The sequence below is a fragment of the Alosa alosa genome, chromosome 12, assembly GCF_017589495.1.
Source record: "Alosa alosa isolate M-15738 ecotype Scorff River chromosome 12, AALO_Geno_1.1, whole genome shotgun sequence".
NCBI classification, from domain to species: domain Eukaryota; kingdom Metazoa; phylum Chordata; class Actinopteri; order Clupeiformes; family Clupeidae; genus Alosa; species Alosa alosa.
Genome location: NC_063200.1, coordinates 33504458 through 33524647, shown reverse-complemented (window position 1 = coordinate 33524647; position 20190 = coordinate 33504458). Strand labels below are relative to the sequence as shown.

Below are 20190 nucleotides of genomic sequence, written 5' to 3'. Positions count from 1 at the left end.
TATGCTTTTATTTGTTATTATTGTTTGGTTTTGTTTATGTAAAGCACATTGAATGACCTCTGTGTATGAAATGTGCTATATAAATAAACTTGACTTGACTTGACTTGACCTAGTGCATCAGGTACCCACAATCAGGTACCAAGTCTCTATACCAAGTTTGGACTTTGTACATCAAAGCGTTGCTGAGATACGAGTTCACTTCCTGTATTGCAGCGCCCCCTATAGAGGCCAAATTGCACCAATGTCCTTGTGCGCACTCACAATCAGCTACCATGTCCCTCTACCAAGTTTGGACTTCATACACCAAAGAGTTGCTGAGATGTGAGCTCACTTTCTTTATTACAGCACCCCTAGAGGCCAAATGAGACCACTTTCCTTGCATGTCCTCACAATCAGCTACTTTGTCTCTGTAGTAAGTTCGGACGTCATACATCAAAGCGTTGCTGAGATACAAGTTCACTTCCCGTATTGCAGCGCCCCCTATAGAGGCCAAATGATGCCAATTTCGTATTGCGTCATCACAATCAGATACCAAGTCCCTGTACCAAGTTTGGACTTCATACATCAAAGCGTTGCTGAGAGACAAGCTCACTTCCTGTATTGCAGCGCCCCCTGTAGAGGCCAAATAATGCCAATTTCCTAGTGCGTCATCATAATCAGGTAACAGGTCCTTATACCAAGTTTGGACTTTGTACATCAAAGCGTTGCTGAGATACAAGCTCACTTCCTGTATTGCAGCGCCTCCTATAGAGGCCAAATGATGCCAATTTCCTAGTGCGTCCTCACAATCAGAAACCAAGTCCCTGTACCAATTTTTGGACTTCATACATTAAAGCGTAGCCGAGATGTTAGCCCACTTCCTGTTAGGCGGCATCGTCGCCATGTGTGATTGGCTGTCATGGGCAAACAAACTTGAAAAAAAAAATCTGACAAGTATCGTTTGTGCGGCTCGGTCTGAAGATCATCTCCGCCAAGTTCTGTGAAAATCGGATGAAATTTATAACCGCTGAAACTTTTTGTAGAGTTTGGACTAAATCCAATATGGCGGAGGTCCAATATGGCGGAAAGTGACGGGATAGGGGTCGATGAACTCGAGATTGTTCAAGGATTCAGACGCTACCTCAATTGTGAAAATCAGACAAAAGAGTCAAGGATCACGCACCTGATCACATGTCCAGCGTTGAACTGGTGGTGGCGCTAGAGTGTTCGATGTATATGCATAAAAATAGCTGTGAGTGATTGGGACAGTGTCCTGACTAATGGTATCGAGTTTTGTTATGTTAACTCAAAGCGTCACCTAGATGTTTGTCCACTTCCTGTTTGGCGGCTTCATCGCCATATTTGATTGGCTGTCACGGGCAAACAAAAATGAAATTGAAAAATCTGACAAATCTGTTCAACATGCGTGAATGCAATCCAGGTTCGACCCATTGGTGGCGCTAGAGTGTTGGGCATAGAGTTCTGGAAATTGGTGAGAGTGATCATGGGACAGTGCTGAATCAGTGTGCCAAATTTCATAACTTTAGACCCAGCGGTCAATTTTCGGCCAGATTTGGACCTGTTGGTGGCGCTAGATTCTGTAACCCTTCCTGTGTAGTTTTTTCAGAGAGGGAGGAATTTACAGGGTCTTTCAATTTAATTGAGTTATAAACAAATAAATTGGATAATATATCGGGTTTCAAGGTGTAAGAAAATATAGAATTTATTAAGAAAAGAGAGAGAGAGAGAGAGAGAGAGAGAGAGATGTGTATAGGTAATATTAAAATATAATTTATCCAGGTAGATAAGGAAAATAATGAATAGATTAATAAGAATAAATAAAAGAACATATAAATATGGCCATTAAAATAAATAAACAAATTATATAAAACAAAACATATACAGCTTATATAAACTACATGTGAATATAATTAAATTAAATCAGTGTATGTGAGAATGGAATTATTTCGTCCAGCTGACCAGCTGGAATTTCAACAGCGATCTGCCACTGAGTAGATCCGTCTTTCAACAAAGTTCTGGGCGAACAGTTACAGTGGATTTTGGAGCCTTCCAGGACAAGCGGTTGAGAGGCAGATGCTCGAGTCGCAGCCACAGACTCAAACCGTTGGCGATGTCCAGGACAAGCGGTTGAGAGGTAGAAGCTCGAGCTGCTGACACAAGCTGTTGGTGATATCTGACGTTCCAGTACAGGCGGTTGAGAGGTAGACGCTTGAGCCGCAGACACAAGCCGTTGGATTCCCCACAGGCACAGGTGTAAAAACAGGACGGTCGTATAGGCTGACACCAGACATAATTTCACTGCATTTCTTACTTCCAGTAACTATATGCATGTGACAATAAACTTCCTTGTATCCTTGTAGATGGCTGGGTTTAGAGATCTGTAAATGAGTGTGAGTGGTCAGTGGAGTGTCCCGAAACTTTCTGCCAAAAAAACTGCACTTTCCAGCCAGGCGTTCTATGGGCTGCCATAGACTCCAATGACGGAAGTATAATAATAATAGGAAAAGCTAGTAACTCAATGGGTGCCTTCGCTTTGGCCCCCAATAATAGGAAAAGCTAGTAACTCAATAGGTGCCTTTGCAGCTTCGCTGCTAGGCCCCCAATTACAGGTATCCGATATTCTCCGCTAAATGAAGTGCATACAAATTTTACCCAGGACCTCTACTAGCACCCCTGTTCTTGAGCCAACGTGGTACAAGCCTACTTGATCAGATGACGTTCGTGGTAGAAGACTGGGCGGGGAGAAGTCATAGGGAGAAGTACATTTTCAGAGAGCGAATCAGGATGAAGATAAATAGACACTAAAGATGGCGACGAAGGGAGGTTTAACAGAGAAAATCAAGTCAGAAACCACGTAGAAGCGAATGCGGCGAAATGGGATTAACATATATTTTTTAGAGTTATTGTCTGAAATGCTGCTTCGTTTTTCACCGAGGCTAAAACTAGCTAGCGCTAGCTAGTGCTGGCTCGCTAACGTTTGTTTTTAAGTGCAGCTTGTGGGACTTAGCGTTTAAGTTAGCTGTAAGCACTGCTATCCCACAATCTATAGATGCTAGTTGTAAATTAACATCGCTGCCGAGGTTCTGTGGATTAACGTCAAACTAAAAAAGTTACAAGATATCAATGCGTAACGTTTTTGAGTTCAGTTTCAGTTCATGTCCCTGAATATTGTATCTAAAGTTAACTTGACTGCATAACGTTAGCCTCCACGGGACGCTGAAGAGTGTGTTAACGTTAGCTGAAATAGATACCGTCATGTATTTTTTAACTGGTTGGCCTCGAAGGCTTCTGTGCCCTCTCAAAAGTGCGGAGGAACCGTTTCACATTCAGCCCAGCAACCAGAGGCTTTTATTCGCGGTTTTGTCTGAAACTCAGCTGAGTATTTGGTTCAGCCGGGTGAGTGTCTTTGTGAAAATAATGATGCATTGCATATGCTCACATTCTAGTAACCTCCAGTGAACCATAACACAATGAATTCATGTCGATGGTGTGTGTGTATGTTATGTCCCAGTGCCGCGTCACTGAGAATACTCGTCAAGTACCTACATGTACGAGTGCGCTGGCGAAGTTAACGTCACACTTGGTGCCTTTTTTGTAGGCTACTCTTCGGAAGGTCCGTATTTCGATGTGTTTCTTAGAGCGTTTTAACAATACGGCCATTGCTATTTCTAGTGTCTACGAGACGATGAAGAGCAAATTAAATACATCAAATGAACCATGGCTATTTAAAACACAGCCTAGGCCTATGTTACATTATTTCTCATAAATAACAGCCTATTTGAAAAAAAAAAAAAAAAAAAACGTTGTCTATGGACGGGATGTGGATTAGCAGCTTGCAAGTGACAACATAATTGCGGAGTTAACATTAAAATTGCTTAGGCACAAAATTCCATTTGAACTACAAAGTGACATCAAAGCCCCAAAATCGGAACTCGGAGAAATGCTGCGTTCCAGTTATCTCAGTAAACGACTAGTAATTTGATGGTAAGCGAACTTGTAATAGGGGAATCATTCACATAGCATAGCCATAATGCAGGGCTGTTCAACTTCAGTACCAAGTGGACCAGACAGGAAAACCACTGGGTCTTTGAGGGCCTCCCTAAATATGGTGTTGCTAAAATGATTATTGTGGCTATAAGAGACATGCGTTCATATCCAGCTATCCAGAGTATCCAGCTACATTAAAGTTAATAAGTTAAGTTAAATATATTCAAACACTGGATGTGGTGGACCTTCCTTTATTCTGAGATCAGTAGGCTCTCAAAACAATTCCAAACAGACAAGGTGCTAATAGAGCAGGTCCATATAGATTATTTGTCAAACAAACCAGTAAAACAGTATCACGTGATGGAATATATAACATTCCTACCCAACTTCTGTCATAGCTTGTATTTTTAAAAGAAACCATGGAAACAGTAGGCTATCCTGACAAACAATAAGCAGCATTTAATGGCTCAATCAAGTCATAGTATTTTTTTACATTGCCGTCAACATCAAATACTTGTCAGTCCATTCTGAGTGGAACTGCCTGTTTTCGTCATCAATTTTGCTTTTCTTTTTGGACAGAAACATGGTTAATATTAGGCTACTGCTGCCAATGTGTGAATTCCTGTGTTATAGGTGCTTTCGTAAATTGCTGTTCCGAGCACAGTCTGAAACTTTTTAACTGTGCTATTTTCAGAGTGTCAGATTGAATTTACGAATGCACCCATCTGACAGCCCAGTGTGACAGACGAGAGCTGTGCGACATTGTTGACTTTTGCAGCCAATCACTGCTGTCGTAATCATGAAAGCCAGATTTGAAGGCCGTTTGCGGGTGGGCCGCAGCTACAATCCAACGGGCTGCATCTGGCCCACAGGCTGCTAGTTGAATAGCCCTGCCGTAGCGGGTCCATACCAAGAGAACCAGGAATACAACTTCAAAAATTGCCGACCCGAAGACATTTTGTGAGAATCGCGAAACATTACCTTGTCAGTAGATAGCTCGTTGGAGGTGGTTTTTGCCTGTTAATCCTTTGCCCTCACAACAAAATCATATCCATTGTGTACAGCGGGAACAAGCCATGAGCAGTAGGCAATTTTCTGCAGTAAAATATAATGTTTAATGAATGAATGATTTCCCTTTGGGCATCAATAAAGTATCTCTCTATCTATCTATCTATCTATCTATCTACTCTATGGAGAGCTCTAGAGTTGCCAAAAATACCCAAGACTGGATAATATACCTTTAAGAAGTTGCAACAAGTCAGGATGCGGTATCAGGGGGCATTTGGGTCATTCCGTGTCAAATCAGATAAGGGTCATTCCATGTGAAAACAGCCAATGTCGGGGTATCATGTACATGGTACCTCTCAGGTTTTGCTGAAAAGCTGTGAAAATAAGCCTTATCTTACCAAACGAGGGAATCTGAAGTTTGAGGTCAATATTTCAAACGGTTTGCCCGTGGCGTCCATTTGAATTTCGGGTGCCACGGCCCTAATTGACACATTGGAATTTCACATTTCATTTTTTGGGATTTTTGGAAGCCCATAACTTCTGTTCTAATAGTGGTAGAAGGCTGTAAACTGGTGTGGTAGTTCATTCTGGAGGCAGAATCAACATTCCTTACTGCCCGTCATCAAACTTTTAAAGAACTAAATAACAAGAATGTTACATAGTGTAAGAACACTACAAATAGAAGGGAGTTTTTCCTTGCCCCTGTCACTCTAAATAAAATTTAATTGAAAATTAAATTGAATCGTGTCTAACTATTATCCAAGAAATTGTGGAAGCAGTGACATCATTTTGTCATGGTCCTTTTGGTCAAGTTTGTATTGGCGGGCACTGCGTCCATAGATGTCTGGAACACTGACACAACAAATGATATATTGGAATGGCACCCAACAGGGGATCTGTCTTTGGTCCGATGGCCATGTGAGGAAGTAACGTCGACGCAGTGGTAGATCGTAGCAGAGAGTAGAATCCATCAGGCAAGTGTTAAACTCCTGGTGTACTTACAAACTTTTCAATGCCTCGTTTTATGAGTAAAGAACATAGTTGTACTACTGTAGAAGTTTCGTACCATTCAGGGCATTATTAGTGGGGTAATTTGCGAGATACTCTATAGGTTCCATAAGCGCCTGCAGAAAGTCATTAGTTTCTGACAGCGCTACTCGATCAGGGTTTGACCAAGGGAAAACAGGTTCTGGGAGGGTGTTTGGCTCGGGGTCATGGTGCAAAGGACCCTAGGGTGAAATTACTCCGAACCATCGCTTTAAATTTTAAAGATATTGGCCATGGTAGCCTAAGTTCGTTGATGGGGATGGAGTTAGCTAAATAATTTCGAAAGCATACGCGTCCCAGCCGTGGCGCGGTTGGCTGGGGCACCTGCACTGTACACCGGCGACCCGGGTTCGATTCCCGCCCTGTGGTCCTTTCCGGATCCCACCCTGACTCTTCTGTCCTGTAAATTAAAGGCATAAAAAAAAATATATAAAAAAAAGAAAGCATACGCGTAGCCACGGGCGGGCCTGGCCGTCATTTTTTATTTGTCAGTCTTGCCCGTCCGATTAGAGGGCTTTCCTTCGTTTACGCTCACCATCTTAAAAAGACGCGCAAGTCAACACTGCGCTTTGCTCAAGTGGCTGTTTAGGCTACTCGGCCGCTTCTCCACTCAAATTCGCGTCAGGCCGCTCCACTCAATTTCGCTCCCTGCCACAAAATCATCCCATTGCAGTGAAATCACTCCATGCTCGCTCCAATTTAAAAGAGGGAGAGATAATCTACAAGCCGAATTGTCACCTTAAACAGAAAACTTAAATCCCAAAGAACTAAGAGCAACGGCAATATATTTCACTCAGAACATTTATTTTAATAGATAGTGCAACACTGATAGTGCAACAACAAACACGCTTGGCAACGTTAATAGGCTACACATAAGCCTAAAACTAAAGGAATCCGTGGGATTAATTGCCTAAAGAATACAGGCTTAGCATCCAAGTTTTACTTTAGCCTTTTACTTGATATGAAGCGAATTCAAATTGCTCACATTTTTCTTTGCTCTCCGTAGCACACTCTGTTTTGTTTCCGTGAAATGTGTCCTCTTAGATTCCAAAATGAATCTTTACTCACTGAAACTGTCACCACATGGTTATTCTTGCTCTACCTTGTTAGTATCTAGTTGATTTGTAGGAATAGTACACTTGTATGACTTTATCAGTTTCCTTTCTAAGAGTAGCGTAGCCAGAAATGTTCAAATGGGTGGACACAGAAAAAACGGGTGGGCAAAGCGAATTTGATATAACATAAGAGAGGCCTAGATTAGATGGCCTACACCATACAAGCATTAGCATAGGCATGTTATTATGACATCAAATGCGCTCAATAAATTCCTATTTTATCACAGCTGACAAATTACGCAGAAACATTTTCAACTGGAGCAACAGAATGCATGAATGTAGCTTCTGCACGTCACATGAAACACAATTGAGACACTAGATTGACCATATTGGACCATAAGCCTTATCATAGGCATGTTACATTCATGACATGAGAAGTGGAACTTATAAAACGAAAATGACAAATTACGCAGTCGGCTAAACATTTTAAACTTGCGCAAAACTGATGAACCCAGCATCGGTGCTCGCGATTTGACTGATTATTGAGAGCGAGGAGCGGGATATTTGCACCGCTCAGCTCCGTTCACTAGCTCTGATTCGGAGGCATATCACATAGGCTATGTAAAGATTATAAAAACTGATTATTTTTCGATTCATGGCACGTTTCTTATTCTTTTTTTTAATGCGTTCTGCGGAGAAGGGAGAGTGGCGTTGGTCACGGTTTGGAATGAAAGGGAGAAAACAGGACAGAGTGGACTAGGCTACTTTTTTTTTGACGATGTATGTTAAGGCGGCAGGCGTGTTTTGCCAAGGTGGCCGCCTTGACTGCAAAGTGCTGCGGGAAACCCTGAATGTGAGGAGGTTGCTATTAACTTTAAAAAGTGCATCTACAATTGAAACAGCCTATCTATCTACTGCCTATGACGCAAATTGAATAGCCATGTCCGGTATACGGATGTCTGCTTTCGTCGGCTAGATTTTAATCAGTCAAGTTGAAGAGCTGATGTCCATTAATGTTCGTGTAAAAATGCTGATTCATGAGGTCCATGGCAGACGCCCCGCAGAAAAGTTTTCATTTTGCGAGTGAGATGTCCAGGCTGTCCCCTGTGCGACGTGTTCGCCCCCAAGTTTCAGAGCTATTCTAAATGCAAAATTGCACAGATGGCCGTGACTGTGGTAAACAAACTATATCCTAATAGAAAACTGATAGCTTTCCTGGCTAAATTGTATAAGTTAGGCCTATTAGACAACATAAATTGTGCTGATGACCCAAATAAAATCTCCTGCGACAGTGTTGGGAAACACTGAGCTACAGTACTACTCTCTGGGGGAATGAATATGAGTGCTCATAAACATGCCCTCAGAGTGTAGCACCTTAGCTGCCTGGAAGGTCTTAGTGTTGGCTGTAGCAACTCGAGTTATAAGTTACCAACAGTACTCTGTGACCTCGAGAAATGGAGATTTACTGTGTGTGAAATCACTGGATTTCTCTTTTAAATCAATCCAGGAGTCCATGTACTGATGCATTCGCATCTTGAAAGTTCAAAATGATTACTGATTGGTGAATCTTTACACCCCTAACATGTCAGTATTGCACCTTTTTACTGTATGATGGTTTTTCTATACATACTATGGCGGAAAGGTTTTATTAGTAGGCGATGTAGGTACCTCAGTTAACCCATGCACACAGTTGATCCAAACATTCTCTTCATATTGTTACACACACTTCAGATAACCCATTTCCCAACTTCCACAGTAGTGGAGGTTATATGATGACCATGTGTTTGGTCGTCATAGCGACTACTTTGTCATGTTTCTCATGTTCTCAACCAGGATATTCTATAATTCCTTACGCATGGAATGACCCTGCTATGGCCTATATCTTTCATCATTAAAACAGCTGAATGCCTCCCTTTTAAAGATTTGTATTGATTTAGGATGATTCAAAAAGTCACTCGCTGTCTTCCACCCTCACTGTCTTCCACAGCCTAGTGTCCTAATAGTGAGCTACATTGAGTCAGTGAAGGCAGCCACCCGGTTTGGATTTTATCAGCAGTCTGAATGGAAGCCAGACGATTCCATGATAGCTGTAGTGGTGAGTAAAGTTGAGACCTTTTTCTCTGGCCTTTTTGTCCGTCTTACTGTTGCTCTCTGGATCTGTGTGTATATATATATATATATATATATATATATATATATATATATATATATATATATATATATATATGAATGATAGTACTTTGGATTTTTGGTATATCAAACTATGGAGAAGAGCAAAGCGGTAGGCTATGCAAACTGCAATCGAAGTTCTCATGTGAGGGCTTAAATTTGTTTGACATTTCTAATCGTAAACAGACACGGCTACGTTGAAGCCTGCAGTCATGTTTGTCACTGATGTAATGGCAGTCCACTCGGCTTATTGTTTTTCGAGAATTTTGCACTCCTGTTTGTCATTGTGCACGAAACTTCACGCCAATAAATCATCAGAAATATTGCTGGCTTGCGTCTATAAGCGCCCTCTTTACGTTTGTCCTAATGCCTGTTAGTTGTTTGTGGATTGGCCTATATTTGCCGTTGAAAATGGAAACGTCTTTAGACATAAAAAATCGATATTACAATCGATTCAATGAACACTTATGTCTCAAAAATCAATTTAATTCAAGTTCAAGTTAATTCATAATAACTGACATGAGCCCTTCATGAAACATCACCGTCTACAGCTGCCGGCCGGCCAATTTTCCCAACCCAATGTGGCCCTTGAGCCAAAAAGTTTGCCCACCCCTGGTTTATGAACTAGTATATTATGGTCAAAAGTGTCAAATGCTTTGGACAGATCAATGAATAGAGACACATGTGGCCCTTGAGTCAAAAAGTTGCCCCTGTTCTATATTCATGTCACCCTCTTTGTGTGACAACATATAGCGAAGTTTGGAATATTGAACTGAAGCTTTCCAAAATTATATTGCAATTTTTCTGACTGGTATCGCGGTTGTGATTTGATTTGCGATAAGATGTTTTCCCCCCATTTGTGCAGCCCTGAAACACGCACATTATTTCACTTTAATAACAAATAATAACACATTTATTATAAAGCGCCAAGGTTGTTTCACAAATGATATTTGAAATGAAAGAATTCACAAAATAATTCACAAAACACAAAAACAATCATGGGCATTGGTGACTCCTGGCAATTTTTGTTGGGCAGAGTAGACACCGGTGTGCCAGTTTGGCTGGTGATCATGTTTGATCAACTGGTGATCATGTTTGATCAACTGGTGATATTTGCATAAAATTAGTGAATATTCTACAAGGCCCTGCCTACTTCTTAAGAGCGCTCTGCTCTGCCACTGCCCCTGGAGTGCCGGAGGTTCACATTTTCATGACAGTGAGTGAAAGAATATGAAGAAAGATCTTCCGGAAAACACATGGACATCACTGGTTCATGTCTAATGCATGTCCACTTAAGCATTATCCACACAAAATACTGTGTGAACAGGAAAGTCTCAAAGTAAAACAACAAAGGTTTTGCCGGGTTTCGAACATGAGTCTCGCAGAAATAACAAAATATTCTACTTAATCAGCACTGGAAAGCCAGCCAGCAGATCATCAGTTTGGTCATCCTTCGTTGCTAGTGTGACCTTCCTACACACAAGTCAAACGCTTGTTAAGGCAGCTAGCATGACAGTTCAGCAACGGCTCGGTAGACATCAGTAACAAGTTCCCACAGAGTCAAAACATCACCCGTGTCTCCAAATTCTGAGCGATCTCACTGACCAGACGCTGGTAGGGTAGCTCTAATTCAGCAGCAGTCAGACTTCAGGAAGGCAGAGACAGTTCACACCAAGGATCTTCGAGCGGAGACTCATCACTCCAATGAACGTTGTTAAGGTAATGTTAGCTTGATGCAGACCAATACTACGATAGGCTTATACATGGTTTCCATGGGGTCATAAAAAGTCTTAAATTTAATAATTAGAATTGTAGGCCTTTCAAAAAGTCATAAAAACATCCGGATTTTCGATATGCTATTTCATTAGGCTATTGATTGAATTGACATTGTTGTTTATTAAGTGTGCTTGCAAAACATTTACTTTAACTTTAAAACATCCGGTCAGTACCGGTGTAAGTTGCTCGCGAAGATGACGTCAGATGGGCGTGTCGTTCGTCCGCCATATTGGATTGAACAGAAAGCGAAACTAAATTTTCACAGGTCACAAATTTGGTCTGAACGCCACGAAACTTGACATATATTATCCTTGGACCAAGCCTCACAAAAGTTACCAGAAGAATTTTTGATTTTCGAAAGCGTTTGTCCGTCACAGCCAAACGAATTCGGTGGCGAACTTCTGAAACAGGAAGTCGTCCATATCTCAGGAACACTGTCACATATCGATATCAAATTTTGTATTTGAACTTGGGACTCCAATGTGAGGGTGCATAAGCTAAAAAAAAAAAGAAAACATTCCAAAAGTTTGGCAAACCAAACTTCTGATTTGACAAACCACCCGTATTTGGTAACTATCACCTTTTCACATTTGCAGTTGTACATCTAACACAATGCCTTCCAAGTATGCACAATGCCTCTGGGCAGCCTTGCCCAATCATAAAATCCTTGCTCAACCATGGGATAGTATGGACTTACGAACTGAAATGGCAAGGAGAACATTAGCTTTTTTAGAACATTTATTGCTGATGTAGTACAGTTATTTTCACATTGACGGTATTCAAATTAAATTTTTCATTATTGTTAAATATCATGATGGGAGAGTATTATTAAAAATGTTACGAGTATGCAAATTCATATGTTTACGGGCATTTAGGTTTTACTGTGTTGTTTTGTTGTAAAGACATGCAAGGCATTCTGGGCCATGTAATGAACAGTGGTCGGCAGCACTCCATACGTACAGTGGGTCCCAGTTAAGTTTGGACGGGTTCCTTCATGAATCACGCACCCCATTTTCTAAGCAGAAATGGCACAAACTGCAGTTGACACAAACAACCACAAGGTGTCACTTGGGAGTTCTGCCACTACTATTTTTGATGCGACTTGACTTAACTGCTTCCATGACTCAGTGAGCCATTACCAAACATATATGATAATACAATAGCGTGAGTTTATATATCTTATACCCTATTTGTCACGGTTACTTATAGATGTGATAGTGTAACGATAAGCGCATGAGACTTTTAGCGGGGGCACGGGAACTTAAATTGATCACGGTAGTTTAAGCTTACACTAAACAGACAAAACATTCTAATTATGAAAATGTAGATGCAATTGTTGTAAAATGGTGCAGCTCATTTAAGAAAGCCCCGTGTGCAGGGATGGAAAGAGAGAAAGTGAGAGGGGATGTGTGTAGAACTTAGATGCGTGAGGAAAAAGCAGACGTGCTGTTGAGACTGGAGCGAGTCATATTCAAAATAATGCAAAAAATAAATCCGCAGATAAAACTAATTATCCTCATTCATTGCAACCGCAGCATGCCTGCTTGCCGACGTTCAAACGAAAAAGATATCAAAGGACCTTTTGTGTTTGAATGTAGCACGATTTTTTTTTAAACAGCTGGACAAATGATTTAGCTAATTGATTATAGCCTGCGCACCAGCAATTGTTGAACATTTACCTGTACAAGACAGTAGCCCAGCCTAACAAGAATGTTGCATGTTGTAGGCCTACTGTAGTAATTTCACTTAAATTGCAACCGCTTAACATGCCTGCTTGCCGACGTTCAAAGCGACAACAAAAAAAGATATCAAAGCAACAAGAGGGTTGAGTCTGAATGACACGGAGTTCAGACTCATATTGCTCCTCATAACCATCTATAAAAAAAGTGTTTTTTCTTTTCTTTTTGAGCACGTCCGAATCCCAGGACCCATAGGCCCATAGGCTTGAGATATAATTCCAAAGGGGGCAGATAGGGGCCTACTGCACTTAAAACTTAAAAAGATTGAACAAAGCTTCCCGAAATTTGAAATTGCGATCAGTGACTAGCATCGGGTGAAGCTTTTGAAGTTGAACAGGCTATTAAAACTATTTAAGCACCTCAATGTCACAGGAGAGACTGGGCTCTCCCTTCTATGAATTGAAAAAGACGTTATGCTACCTGCAAACTGGCCTATAATTTCATTGCTGAGTTTGCGGCAAAGCAGGACAGTGTTTTTTCAGAGTCAGGATATGGCGAGTCAGTGTCATTTATTTGTCCAATGTTAGCCTACCGACCAGTTTCCATAGTGTGCATCTTATCAACAGTTTGAATGTCGTGTGTGTTTCTGCTCATTGACAAATACCGTTCAGCACAATGATTCATGCCCAATTAATTTCCCCTGTTAAAGTGTTCGCCTTTGTTACACTATTTGGTTTCGTGATGTAGCCTATGATACATATGACACCAAATGGCCAAATATGTGACTCAGCTAATGTTATAGGCTATACAATTTCCCCTCTTAAAGACAAGCTGGTGTAGCTTATTAGACTATACTAAAATGACGACGGTAGCCTTGGCTATGTGTAAAGTAAGCTATCGCATGATTTCATGCACGTAAGTTCATGCATCTGTCAAGTTCGCACAGGGCCTCGCACCCCCTTCGCACGGCCCTGCAGCTCCTCCTAAGACAGCGCGGAAAAAGTTAAAATACGTGATCAACCCGGGAAAAGTTGACAGGTTTGTTTCGGTCCCGGTGATTATTTGTGAAATTGTGCAAACGACAGCCTTTTCAAGGCATTTCAAGGAGGGTGTCGTATGCAAGCTCCCAAATTGACCCAGTAGCCTACAGAAGGCATCAATAAATTGTTGGGACTGGGGAGGGTCATGCGTTTTTTCTCAATCACTTTGGAGGGTCATAGAAAAATTTCTTGCTGGCGAGGGAGGGTCACGTCTTTTTTGACTAACGCTCCCAAAACTCCTCCGGTAGCCCCTTAAATAAATAACGAACAGTCCCTAATTGATTATAGCCTGTAGGACTACACCTGCAATTGTTGAACATTTACCTGTACAGGACAGTAGCCCAGCCTAACAAGCAGATGTTGCAAAAGACATCAAAAGACGCAATTAATCAGAAATAAATAATGTAATCTGCATCGCTTTATTTAACAAACTGCAAGCAACAAGAGGGTTGAGTTCGCTTTGAGGCCAAACCCAAGAGCAGAGCCTGTTGAGGCACTCGATAGGCTATATGGTAACGAGCTGTGTGCGCCTGGAAAGACAATAGAAGATGCTTTCTGAATAGCACAGCGAAGATGGCTCTGGTCATCCCATACCCTCCCCCCACTTCCTGTAGCCTACCATTATGACTTGTTGCCGTTTTGGGACATTAAGCTTTTTCACGTTAAGCCCCCCTTCCCCACCCCCTTCTTTCACAAGCAGTGGGGGAGCGCGGGGCACAAAGTAGCACTTTTTGGTAGACAAAGGAGGGTTCTCCGCGCTTCTGTCGTTTGGCGACAATCTGGTGCAACCAGGCCAGGACAGATATTTTAGAGAGAAGGAGAGACGCCGGTGCAGCTCAGATGTTTTTGACTAACGAGCATCGAAACGTTAGTCAAAGTTTAATAATGTTCTGCACCTTTTACTAAAGAATAAAGAAAATTTAAGAAGACATCTGAGCTGCACCGGCGTCTCTCCTTCTCTCTAACGCTTTTTGGCTTTGGCTAAATATTTCTAAAATCATTTGAGTTTCACTAGTCACATGTTTTAACAAGCAACACTTGTTATTGAACTAATAACAGGCGTGTGTCGAAAATTGACTTTATTTTCCCATGGAGAAATAACATATGCAGAGTCTAACCAAGGTCAATCTTGCCAAAAAAAGCCCTCAAAACTGAAAACACATGAGGCAAAAGTGCAAAACATCACAAAACTAACTAAACTAACACACACATATTTTTGTATTGCAATCATTGTAGCCTACAGTTGTAACAGCGCGTAACAGTCGTTTTACTCCCCGTATGCACTCATTATAAAGAACGTTTAACGTGTCCCAAAAACAGCTATCAACTAATCACCAAACGTCTTATAAACAAGTATTGCCAGGAGCAACACCTTGCAAAAAATTATAACAATAGGCCTAGGCCTTTATATGGCTCTGCTCCTGCCTAGATTCGAACTCCGAACTGCCTGAAAGTTGCAGACCTGTTCTGGAAATACGCGCATTAACCCACTCGACAGTCAGACAACGCTATCTGCTTCGAGTAGGCCTATTGGGTAGGACTGTAGCCTACACTGGTTGCTGTGGCACAGTCTTGAGTGACCGAATGCGTTTTCCTTTGTCATATGAATGCTGTCATTTTGTTAACATTACTGTTAAGGAGATGCTGTAGGCAAAGGCTATATTTAACATCGTTAGTGTAGTAAAACAAATCAGAACTATTCACAAGGTTTCTGGGCAGCATATTTATGTTCTGTTAGCAAGCGAACTTCTCATGACTGCCAACAAAGTAGCCTACTGCCAGCTGACGAAGCTCTCATTTTAAAACATTACTGAGAGACAGGCACTGTACAATCAAAACATCTTGCCACTGAATCCAAAACATCTTGCCACTGAATCCAAAACTATGTTTAACATTATGTACAAAGCTTATAGGCTACAGTGGACTAGCATGTTGCAGGGGCTGCTAAAAACAGAGAAACGCACTGAAAACTCGGCCAATCGCAGCCCTTGCTTTCGAATGCTCCGTCCGGTTCGACTGTGGAACGCCACAGCGGACTATGCTGCGCCCAAGCTGCTGCAGTTGTACTTACATTTCACCCAGCTGCGTGAATCACCTTGATGGTCAATGAAGTGTCAATTCTTAACTGGGACACTCTGTATTAAAGCAACACCAAACAACTTTCCCTCTGTCGCACGCACGCTATTTGTTTATCCAGCACCGGCAAATAATGATGTCCACAGACAAGGTAGAATATTTTGCATGACTTACGAAGTACGATGTATTGCGACATCAGATGCAAATCAGTCAAATTTGTAGTTTCTTGTCTCATTCCATCGAACTACAGATCCGCTACCCGATCTGGCAAACTTACATAGTGCGGTTATAGACGATAGAGGGCCGCGAAGCGAATGCAGAATTGCCGTTCACCCTGTTACAAGTTGATGAACCATTGAAACGATTTTGGAAACATTATTTTAAGGTATAAAAAACTCTTTGGTGTTGCTTTAATATGAATAGGTGTTTCTGTAAACCTAGGGACAATAAACAGCTATCTCTGTTACAAAAACGAGCTGGTAATCGCTAATTGAAGCGATTACCAGCTCGATAACTATGATAAAACTATGATAAAAAGATTGTTTTCCTAAAAGCATGGAGTTGACGAAAGAATAAGCAGGAAATGTCACGTTAATGTTAAATAGCCTACATCTGAACGCTAGGTGGCAACGTTGTATTACATTTTACTAAATACAGTGTGAGCTTCACAAGTAAGGAAGGTGCAAATATTATGTAAGGTAAATACATAAATACATAAGGTCTTTATAGAGCAAATCCATATTATTTGTCAAATAAACCAGTAAAACATAATTTGTGGGATGGAATATATAACATTCACACTCATAGCTCATATTTTTTTAAATAAATCAGTGAAAAAGTATCCTGACAAACAAGCAGCTTTTTAATGCCTTGGTCATATTTCCAGTGGTGGAATGTAACGAAGTACAAATACTTCGTTACTGTACTTAAGTACATTTTCCACGTATTTGTACTTTACTTAAGTACAATTTATAGTGCATACTTTTGACTTTTACTTTGTTACATTTTACAGTAATTATCTGTACTTTTACTCCGCTACATTTCTATAACACCATCGTTCCTTTTGTGATACATTTTATGATCAGTTTTTTTTTTCTCTCTGACAAACACGTTTGTTTTACCAGTGGGTGGGTTGCTACCAAAGATTCTGGGCTTACGTGCCCAGCTTCTAAATCTTTAAAACTTAAGCTTCTAGTCTAGACCAGGCAAAGCGTGAGCTTGTAGCCATCTGCATTCGGTAGGCTATATTCACCAGACCCATGGCTACACTGAACATGCAACTGTGTTCTGTGCCTTTCTCTGTCTGTTATCTGCAGCGTTAGGGCCTCCTCTCCGATGAGATTGCTATCCGCGGAATCAGCTAAGTTACAGGTTATGCCCATGCTTCTGTCACACGTCTGATCATTTGCGGCACAAATGAATGATAGACTATTAATGAACCACTGGCTAAAAAAAAAGCGTAACATTTTCCAGATTAGGCAATATTTCTTAATTGTGTGTGATCAAATAAAGATGCATAGCCTGCAATTGGGGGTAATGTGAGCGCTTATTCAATATGTGCGTCTGCGCAAGTGAAACTGAACCTAATCATAAAGACACTTTTCTCATCAACTTTTCTGTTCAATCAGCAGAATTGGCATTACGATCCACCCCGTTAAACTTCAGGCTCTCGTGTTTTGCTGAATGATATTTTACTTAGCAGATCACCCTAGATATCCAGAATTACAGTCTCTAGAATTGTAGTTCAGAATGTAAACTAGGCCACAGATGGTAAACACAATTGCATTAGCTTAAAACTATCTAGTCGAGTAGGGCTATAACCTAAAACTATAAAATGCCACAGCCCATACTGATTTTTCCTTTTAGAATATAGATATTAAGATAATAAATCATTATGCAAATACTTTTACTTTTAATACTTAAAGTACATTTAAAAGCAGGTACTTTTTACTTTTACTTAAGTAGGGTTGTCATTGTGGTACTTTTACTTTTACTAAAGTAAATATTTCTCTGTGTATTTGTACTTTTACTTAAGTACTGAGTTTCAGTACTTTCTCCATCACTGCATATTTCAAAATTTCAATTCCTCTGTAGGTTACCTGATAGCCCAGTTTGAGAGGCGCAAGACGTGTGACATTATTTATTTTTGCAGCCAATCACTGTTGTCATTTTATTTTATTGATTTGATCTCAGTCATAGAAGCTAAATTCGAAGGCAGGCCAAAGGTAAAATCCAACGAACCGCATTCAACCCGCAAGCCAATAGTTGAATAGCCCTCTCTTAGAGCTTTTGAGATATTGCCACTTCTCCAACACTGAAAGGCACTGTTACAATGCCTGGATCAAGCCAGGTTCAGCATAGCGTATGCCACTGTCTGCTCACGTTGGTGACCGGACCAGGGCAAGCACACTTTCGCAGTTCCCGCCGGAAATGCAGTCTAGTTATTGCTATTTTCCTTAAAGTAGTCTGACCAACATTTTTAAATTGTTCCCTGTTAAATTTAAGTATTATATTGTTTTGTATTTGTATGTCGCTTTGGACAAAAGCGTCTGCCATAACCATATACTTTTTTTAGGCTGCCCATTTCTTAAGTAACCTGCAAAATAAAGGACATCATGTAATGGCCTCCTTACACCAAACAACTTTGACAAGATTTGGGAAAGATTCTTGAAAGATTGGAGTCTTTTGAGGAAAGCTTGAATGGGGGGCATTAGTTAAAAGACTACAATATTTCAAGAATCTTTGCCAAATTTTGTCAAAATTGTTTGGTGCAAGGTGGCCATAAGTAGGCCTAAATATTGAGAGAAAACTCTTAACTTATAGGGTTGTCCTTTCACAAAAGCTGGAATTGTCCTTCCAATTGCTTTATTACATGCACTGTGTGCATATGCTATAACTAAAGTTGATTTAATTCCTCAGACAAGAGAAAAAACAGCCTTGACTGTCTCTTCATTGAAAGATGATCTCAGAAATTGTATGTGTGGGGATAGAATCAGTTTTTTTTTTCTGTCCATATTTCAACACTCAGCCACCACAGGGGCTTTACTTGAGTGAATTAATATGACCATCATACTCAACAGTTATTTCTTTCTGTAGGCTTCAAAGGGATACATCCTTTTGTTTGATGTGGTTGGAGGCGGTGATGATAAATACCTCTATGAACCTGTCTACCCCAAGTAAGTTGAACTTTTATTGATATAGATAATGTTTATTGATATAGTATCAATACATATTGTCCGAAAGTGCTATTGAAGTGATAACTGTTTTATGATAAAACGACAATTAATCCCTCACTACCAACAAGGAAACAGTTGACTTGAATCAGACAAGCTAATAATTATTAAGCAAATCCAAGCATGCCCCATTCTAAAGTCACGTATCAAGTGACATGCAAACTGGATGTCACTTATCAGCTGTATTCCTCAGTTGCAAATGAAAGAAAAACTAAGCAAAATAAATAACGTTAGATAAATCAATAGTTCAGATCAGTTTTGTAGTGTTTAGAAGTCTGATTGCTGAAGGTGAGAAGTGTCTGTAGTGTCTTCCAGAGGTGAGAAGCTGGAACAAGCTGGGTCTCTTTATATTGGTAGCTTGGTATGGTGTAGCCCAGAGCTAGGAGGTGAGGCCACAGCATCTAGGATGCTCTCATCCAGCCAGGTCATGCAGATGGCTGAAGATTCCATTTACTTCCAGTTGCTTTAAACAGGGTTCCTACGCAGTATGGAAAACCTGGAAAAGTATGGAATTTGATTTGAGTAATTTCCAGGTCTGGATATGTATGGAAAAAAGAAACAAGGGTATGGAGAAATATTTGTGTTTCCAGACTATTGCATTTGCAGTACTAATCACTTCACTCAGGTCATAATGAACAATTCCTACTGTTGTGTAGCTTAACTGTCAGTCCCCATCGTCAAGATACAACTATGATACAACTAAGACACAACGAAAAATTACCCAGCTAAATGGACGAATATTAAGCGTCATTTTTTAATTCACTTCAGTTGTCCATACCTTTGTTTTCACCGAGTTATCCCAAACCAGATGTGGCCGCAATGTCGAGAATATGTTCAGAAAATCTGCCAAGAAGTTTGGAAATTTGAGCATGGAAAAAGTATGGAATTTTGAAATGGAAAATGTGTAGGAACCCTGTTTAAATCAGAAGTAAAAACTTGTCCATTTTACTCTGGAGTTGTTGTACATTGGAGAGACAATGGACGATTGGGCTGTTTTCTTCACTTGGCGAGGTAGTGATTGTTGCCGCCCCGTGTAGCCTCTACCAGTCTGTCATCCAAGTATGGACACCTATGTTTGAATGTCACACCAGCTGTGGTTACTTGTCTATGTCTCAGTAGC

At 40.7% G+C, this 20190-nt stretch overlaps 1 protein-coding gene across 3 annotated transcripts in view; it reads left to right on the top strand.

The window, feature by feature from the left end:
* Positions 1 to 2736: 2736 nt before the first annotated feature.
* The window catches only part of ric1 (RIC1 homolog, RAB6A GEF complex partner 1), a 60373-nt gene continuing 42919 nt past the window's right edge, over positions 2737 to 20190 (top strand). For 2 of the 3 annotated variants that reach the window (XM_048258318.1, XM_048258317.1), the window contains exons 1-3: positions 2738 to 3396; positions 9085 to 9192; positions 18934 to 19013. In XM_048258318.1, the coding sequence (XP_048114275.1) occupies positions 3256 to 3396; positions 9085 to 9192; positions 18934 to 19013 (329 nt within the window). In that variant the 5' untranslated portion in view covers positions 2738 to 3255. Of the gene's footprint in view, positions 3397 to 9084; positions 9193 to 18933; positions 19014 to 20190 lie in introns of all 3 variants that reach the window. The other variant, XM_048258319.1, reaches the window with a different exon arrangement.